The sequence below is a fragment of the Rhinopithecus bieti genome, unplaced genomic scaffold (genome assembly GCF_001698545.2).
Source record: "Rhinopithecus bieti isolate Rb0 unplaced genomic scaffold, ASM169854v2 scaffold_70550, whole genome shotgun sequence".
Lineage (NCBI taxonomy): Eukaryota > Metazoa > Chordata > Mammalia > Primates > Cercopithecidae > Rhinopithecus > Rhinopithecus bieti.
In genome coordinates, this window is record NW_016826791.1 from 446,288 (window position 1) to 454,002 (window position 7,715).

The 7,715-nt window shown below is 40.8% G+C and overlaps 1 protein-coding gene across 5 annotated transcripts in view; it reads left to right on the forward strand.

The window, feature by feature from the left end:
- Window positions 1-540: 540 nt before the first annotated feature.
- The window catches only part of KMT2C (lysine methyltransferase 2C), a 233,321-nt gene continuing 226,146 nt past the window's right edge, over window positions 541-7,715 (forward strand). For 4 of the 5 annotated variants that reach the window (XM_017863662.1, XM_017863658.1, XM_017863659.1 and 1 more), the window contains exon 1: window positions 541-623. In XM_017863662.1, coding sequence (XP_017719151.1) covers window positions 578-623 — 46 coding nt within the window. In that variant the 5' untranslated portion in view covers window positions 541-577. The remainder of the gene's footprint in view (window positions 624-7,715) is intronic. The other variant, XM_017863661.1, reaches the window with a different exon arrangement.

Sequence of the window (7,715 nt, forward strand, 5' to 3'; positions counted from 1 at the left end):
ATAATACATAATTATATGTTGTAAGGTGGATATGATTATAATCGTGCTTAATTTTAAAATTTTGCTTTTTAGTCATCTGCATCACAGTCACCAAAAGCACCCTTTACAAAGCTTTTAAAAATACATATATCTGGTCATTTCGCATCAACTTTATTAAACGTAGAAGTCAAAACTGATATGTGAACTTTGTAAAGAACCCATTATGTAGTTAAAAGCCACTACTGTAGACAGAAGGAGACATCAGAATGTTATCTAAAAGAGGGGCAAAACCAGAGTGAGGAATTCTTAAGTGAATTATGAGGACACAATTATATTCATGTTGGTCTGTCCTCACATTTAGAGTATAAGGAAGTGCTGGATTTAAGGGAGAAAATGATTGTAAACGCTGATATTTTCTACTTGATATGGTAAAATGCTGGAAAAATGCCCAAAATATTTATTTTGTATACCTTCAAATTGTGCTTTATGTTGAATATAAGTCTAAGCCTTAAAATTTAACATTTAACTCTATGTACTTTTTTTTTTCCCCTGTAGACCTCGAAGTAGGGGAAAAACTGCAGTGGAAGATGAGGACAGCATGGATGGGCTGGAGACAACAGAAACAGAAACGATTGTGGAAACAGGTATCAAAACTCAAGAGTTTATAAGAATGTATATGATACGTTGCATATGTCTATGCACTGCATGTAGCATCTATATAACAATATTCTGTATTAAGCATTTGTTTTTATACTGAACTCTTAAGTGTCTCATCTGCCTAAGTAGTTTTGATAACTAATGACAGTAAAAGACTGAGCTCTGTGTCTCTCTTTTCCCCTAAGCCCTCGTTTAGTATAATTATTTCATATCTGAAGATAAATGTTTTATCAAGGAAATAGAGACTGGGAGAAACAGTAATCCAGGCTGTTAGTATGATTGCTCATAGTATATTCTGGCCTGTGAACCATCTAGTGTTTGTTTAAAGCTTATTTTGTTAATATGTGTTTTGAAAAAAGTAGTATGTTTCATTGTGGAATTAATGTTGTGAGAGGCTAGGCCAAACTAGACCAAATAGTTTCTGGTCTGTTGGACTTTTAGGTGCCCTTAAATAAGCTGTTGTGTGTTGTACATCTGCTAAAAGGTGGCTGGAGTTGGTTGCCCAAAGCAGTTTCCAGAATTTACAGGTCAGTGGTAAGTTATCAAAGGGACTAGGATTCATACTGTATTTAGAGGATACCTGTAGGAGATAGTCTCTCATTGGTCAAGTTTTCAATAGTTGATAGAGTTTAGACACAGTGATAGACTTTGTCTCTGAAGTTGAGTATCATCTTGATGCTTACAGAATATCATACAGTTAAGAGATGAGAAAAGTTAAAAATTGTTACATATTTTAAAATACATTTTCCCAGAAATTCTTATGGTTGTCAGATGTGTTGCTATTATATAGGTATAATTCTTGGAAAGCCTTCAAATAATCTGTAGTTTCTTTTCTTTCCAATAAGGTCTAGTTAGAGTAACAAAATGATGCTTGAAAGTTCAGAATCCTAAATTTCACCCTTTTGTGCACATTCATTAATTACTATATTACTTTAAACTTGAATTTATATAATTTCTGTTCTTTTTCATATTTTTTCTATCCTATGTATTGTTACTTTTACTAGTGAAAAGACTTTTTGAAGCTTTAGTTTGTTTGTTTGTTTGTTTGTTTGTTTGTTTGTTTGTTTTTTGGAGACAGAGTCTTGCTCTGTTGCCCAGGCTGGAGTGCAGTGGTGTGATGTCGGCTCACTGCAAGCTCCACCTTCCGGATTCACGGGTTCACGCTTTTCTCCTGCCTCAGCATCCCGAGTACCTGGGACTACAGGCGCCTGCCACCACGCCCAGCTAATTTTTTGTATCTTTAGTAGAGATGGGGTTTCACCGTGTTAGCCAGAATGGCCTTGATCTCCTGACCTCATGATCTGCCCACCTCACCTCCCAAAGTCCTGGGATTACAGGTGTGAGCCACCGCACCTGGCCTATTGTTGTTATTTTTGAGATAGAGTCTTGCTCTGTCGCCCAGGCTGGAATACAGTGGTGTGATCTTGGCTCACTGCAACCTCCACCCCCCGGTTTCAAGCAGTTCTCCCTGCCTCATCCTTCCAAGTAGCTAGGATTATAGGCATACACCACCATGCCTGGATAACTTTCGTATTTTTAGTAGAGACAGGGTTTTGCCATGTTGGCCAGGCTGGTCTCGAACTTCTGACCTCAGGTGATCCACCCGCCTCCCAAAGTGCTGGGATTACAGGTGTGAGCCACTGTGTCTGGCTCTGATTATTATTATTGTGACTATTATTATTATTTCTGAGATGGAGTCTTACTCTTGTCTCCCAGGCTGGAGTGCAGTGGCGTGATATCAGCTCACTGCAACCTCCATCTCCTGGGTTCCAGTGATTCTCCTGCCTCAGTCTCCTTCCTGGGCTGGGACTACAGGCAGACGCCACCAAGCCTGGCTAATTTTTGTATTTTTTAGTAGAGACGGGTTCCACCATGTTGGCCAGGCTGGTCTTGAACTCCTGACCTTGTGATCCACCCGTCTCGGCCTCCCAAAGTGCTGAGATTACAGGTGTGAGCCACCATGCCCGGCCTGATTATTTTTTTAAATTTTGTGTTTTTTTTGAGACGGAGTTTCGCTCTTTGTTGCCCAGGCTGGAGTGCAGTGGCGTGATCTTGGCTCACTGCAGCCTCTGCCTCCCAGGTTCAAGTGATTCTTCTATCTCAGCCTTCCGAGTAGCTGGGATTACAGCCACCCGCCACCATGCCTGGTGATTTTTGTATTTTTAGTAGCACAGGGTTTCACCATGTTGGCCTGGCTGGCCTCAAACTGCTGACCTCAGGTGATCCACCCACCTGGGCCTCCCAAAATGCTAGGATTATAGGTGTGAGCCATCGTGCCCAGCCCTTTGATTATTGAAGATGATTATTTCACCACGTTTTCTTTCTCCTGAAACTTCCAACACTTCTTCTCATTTTTGATTCTTTAGGGATGGATCTTGCTTATTTCAGTGAAAAAATAAAAAATAAGGAACAATTAGAAAAGAAGTTCCATATTCATCCACCATCAAATCTATTTTCTTGCTTGTATCCCTAACCATATATTGTAGTTTCTGTCCTGGTAAAATGGGATAAAGACTGTCTGTGGGTAAGGCCAGCTCCTCTGCTTGTGTCTTACATTGTGTCCCCTTTCACGTATTATGGATTTGGTTCTGCAGTTGTCCTTGCTTTCCTGCATCAATAACTTTTCCCTCTCCAGGATTTATTTCATTAGCATAAGGAGGTTGCTGCAGAACCACCCCCTTTCAACACAAATAGCTCTCTTGATCTGACATCCCCTTTTAGGTACTATACAGCTTCTTTGCTTCATCATAGCAAAAATCCTTGAGTTATTTATACCCATGATTACTACTTATTTTTCACCATTTTCTCAGGAACCCACTCTAATCAAGCTTTCTTCCTCACATTCTACTAAAATTACTCTTGTCAATGTCATTATCTCATATTGCCTAAACCAACTTTTAGTCTTCATCCTCCTTAACCTTTCAGGATCATTTCACACAGTTAACCACTCTCAGGAGTGAAACTTTTTTTTTTTAAACTTGACTTTGAGGTCACTGCATTCTCCTGGTTTTTTTTTTTTCCTACTCCTCCTTCACTGGTTTTTCCTCATTCTCTTCACTCATCTTATGTATTAGGTGGTCTTATTCAGTTTGATGGCTTATTATTTATTTTTGCGCTATTATTGTGTTATCTAAATGCTAATGACTCTAAACTTACATCACCAGCTCTTTCTTGCTTTGAACACAACCTGTATCTTTCAGCTTGCTTTTTTTTTTTTTTTTTTTTTTTTCCTGAGACGGAGTCTCGCTCTGTCACCCAGGCTGGAGTGCAGTGGCCCGATCTCAGCTCACTGCAAGCTCCGCCCCCTGGGTTTACGCCATTTTCCTGCCTCAGCCTCCCAAGTAGCTGAGACTACAGGCGCCCGCCACCTCGCCCGGCTAGTTTTTTGTATTTTTTAGTGGAGACGGGGTTTCACCGGATTAGCCAGGATGGTCTCGATCTCCTGACCTCGTGATCCGCCCGTCTCGGCCTCCCAAAGTGCTGGGATTTCAGGCTTGAGCCACTGCGCCCGGACCTTAGCTTGCTTCTTAACATCTCCTCTTAGATGTCTGAAGAGGATCTCATATTTAATGTGTCCTCTCTGGAAATTTTTGTTGTTATCCTGAAACCCTCTTTTCCATTGTTACCACCTCTGGTATATTGCCATTGTATGCTGTTCAGGTTTGAAAAGATAGAATCTTTCTTGATTTCACATTTTCACATTTTACATTTTAGAGATTCACATTTCACATTTTCACATTTTAGACATCCAGCCCACTAGAGGGCTTTGCCTACCCAGTATATCCTGGATTCAACTACTTTGGCCCCTCCACTGCTGTTATTCCAGAACTTCACACTACCATTCTGCTGGACTGCTGCAACAGCTTCCTAACTGGTCTTGCTCCTTTCCTTTTCATTTCATTCTACTCTTGTCCCACACATCCTTCCGAATTCAAAGTGAATCCCTCTGTCAACCATCCAAAGACTCCAGTGATATTTAGAATAAAATTCAGAGTTCATACAGTACCACTGTCTTCGTACTTCATTGATCTGACCGTGGCCACCTGTATAACCATGTCTTATGTTCCCTTGTTCACTAGGCTCCATCCCTACTGGCCTCCTGGCTTTTCGTGGAGCCCACCAAACATACTCCTTTCTTATGCGTTTGCACTTTTTGTCTTCTTTGCTTGGAAAAATTTTTTCTCAGGTATTCATACAGCTTATTGCCTTACTTCAGTCAAGTCTCTGCTCAGTTACAGTTTTCCCAGAGACCTTTCCTGACAAACTTTTCTAAAAAGTAACACTTGTCACTTTGTCTTCTCCTGCTTTATTTTCCTCTTAGTACTTAACAGATAGGACGTTAAATTCCATATTGGCTTATTGTATGCTTTCCACACTAGAATGTAAGCTTTATGAAGTCAGGGGATTTGTCTTGTTAACTCATTTATCCCCAGTGCCAAGAATACTTCTAGGGACATAGGAGGAATTGGATTCACTAAGTGAAGCAGTATTGTGTTCTTGAATTTTCATTTTTTATGTTTTCTAAGCTACCTGCTATTCTTGGAACTTTAAAACATTACAACAAAACTAAATTCCTGGCATTTTTTTCCTTCTCTGAGAGTAGTAAGCCCCACACATGGTCTCTCTTCTCATGCTGTCTCCTACGAAATGTCAAGGCAAATACAGTTTAGAGAAATGTTTTAATAGGAGCAGAAAACTATTTTTTTTAACCCGGCCTTTTACTAAAGTTAATACAGCCAAGTGTATTAGTCTTTGTTTTGTCTTTGTCCTTGGAAAGGCCATTGTCCAGTTCTTTTAGGGAACATAGTGAACATAGGGCAAGAACAGTGAAAGAAAGAATAACTGTTACAACCACTAACCTGCAAATAAACGCAGACAGAGAGAGTTCCATAAATTTCTAGTTCATTTAAAAGCAAATTCAAGTTTGCTGCAAGGGTTTAACCTCTCTATGTGTGTCTCAAGACTCCAGGGTTTATTTGAAGGTTCTCTTGTTCCCTGTAAATGCTGTGCCTTGACATGCTTACTTAATGATTTGTAGTAATAGAAGGGTATTAGGCTGGGCGTGGTGGCTCACACTTGTAACCCTGGACCTTTGGGAGGCCAAGGTGGGTGGATCGCTTGAGCTCAGGAGTTGGAGACCAGCCTGGGCAACATGGCGAAAACCCGCCTCTACAAAAAAATACAAAAATTAGCTGGGTATGATGGTGTGCCCCTGTGATCCCAGCTACTAAGGAGGCTGAGGTGGGAGGATCGCTTGATCCCAGGAGACACCAGTTGCAGTGACCTGTAATCAGTCGCACCACTTTCGCCAGTCTGGGCGACAGAGTGAGATCCTGTCTCAGAAAAAAGAAAAGAATACTAATTAAGATTAATCTCCTACCATGGTGGGTGGATGGGAATGAGTAATCTAGGAGTAGCCATTGGGAAAGTAATAAGAAACCTTATTTGGTAATATTTTATGTTAAGAAAATTTCATCTTTATCTGAGCTCACTGCACTCACTTTATCTCACCTGCCGCCCGGGTTCAAGCAGGTCTCTGCCTCAGCCTCCTGTGTAGCTGGGATTACAGGTGCCCGCCTCCACACCCGGCTAATTTTTTTGTATTTTTAGTAGAGACTGGGTTTCACCATCTTGGCCAGGCTGGTCTTGAACTCCTGACCTCGTGATCCACCTGCTTTGGCCTCCTAAAGTGCTGGGATTACGGGCATGAGCCACCGCACCCAGCCGAGAAAATTTCATCTTTTGTAGGTGGTGGCTGTTACCAGTCTCTGTGCATTTTTTATATGAATAAAATAAACTTGAGTGAAGTGCTAGTTACTTGAGGAGAAGAGAAACTTCTTTTTTCTTGAGAATCACATAATCAGGTCTTTGCAGACTTGTTTTAGTTAATCATAATTAGCTAATTATAATTCAGTTAGTTATAATTAAACATTTTTTCCTAGTGTTCAAGTTGTCGTAGTTTGGCTCATGGGAGCCCCTTGTCAGCTGGCTTCTGAGTCCTTTTAAATAACATCTCAAAACCTTTCAGAGCTCTATGCTCTTTGGCAAAAGTTTTATTTTTCAGGCCCATTTAAAATTCTCCCTGCCCCAAGGTATGAAATCGGCTACTGTCTAAGGACTTGTAGTTTTTTAGTGGAGAATAGTATTAGGAACAAAAATCTAGGCCCAAGGGATGCATATTATAATTGTTTCTGTTGAGAATTAGTTATGTGAGTCCACTTTAGTCATATCGTTGCATAATGACAACAGATCACATATGTGACAGTGGTCTCATAAGATTATAATGGAGCTGAGAAAATGATGTCATAGCTGTCGTGATGTCATAGCACAGCGCAACATAGTGCATTACTCACATATTTGTGGTGATGCTGGTATAAACAAACCCAGTGTACTCCCAATTATATGTACTATACAAAAGTATACTGCATACACTCTTGCACAGTACATAACTCTTGATAATAAGTGACTATGTTACTGGTTTATATATTTACTATACTATAATTTTTTTTTTTTTTTTTGAGACGGAGTCTCGCTGTGTTGCCTGGGCTGGAGTGCAGTGGCCGGATCTCAGCTCACTGCAAGCTCCGCTGCCTCCCGGGTTCACGCCATTCTCTTGCCTCAGCCTCCCAAGTAGCTGGGACTACAGGCGCCTGCCACCTCGCCCGGCTAGTTTTTTTTTTTGTATTTTTTAGTAGAGACGGGGGTTTCACCATATTAGCCAGGATGGTCTCGATCTCCTGACCTTGTGATCCACCCGTCTCGGCCTCCAAAGTGCTGGGATTACAGGCTTGAGCCACCGCTCCCGGCCCTATACTATAATTTTTATCATTATTTTGGAGTGTACTCCTTTTACTTAAGAAAAAAAGCTGTAGAACGGCCTCAGGCAGAACCTTCAAGAGCTATATTAGAAGGCATTATTACACGAAATGACAGCTCCTTGTGTGATGTTATCGCTGAAGACTTTCCAGTAGGACAAAATGTGGAGGTGGAAAGACAGTGATAGTGACGATCCTGACCCTTAGGTCTGGACTAAGTAAAAAAAAAAAAAAAAACCCCAAAAAAAAAAAAAAAAAAAAAAA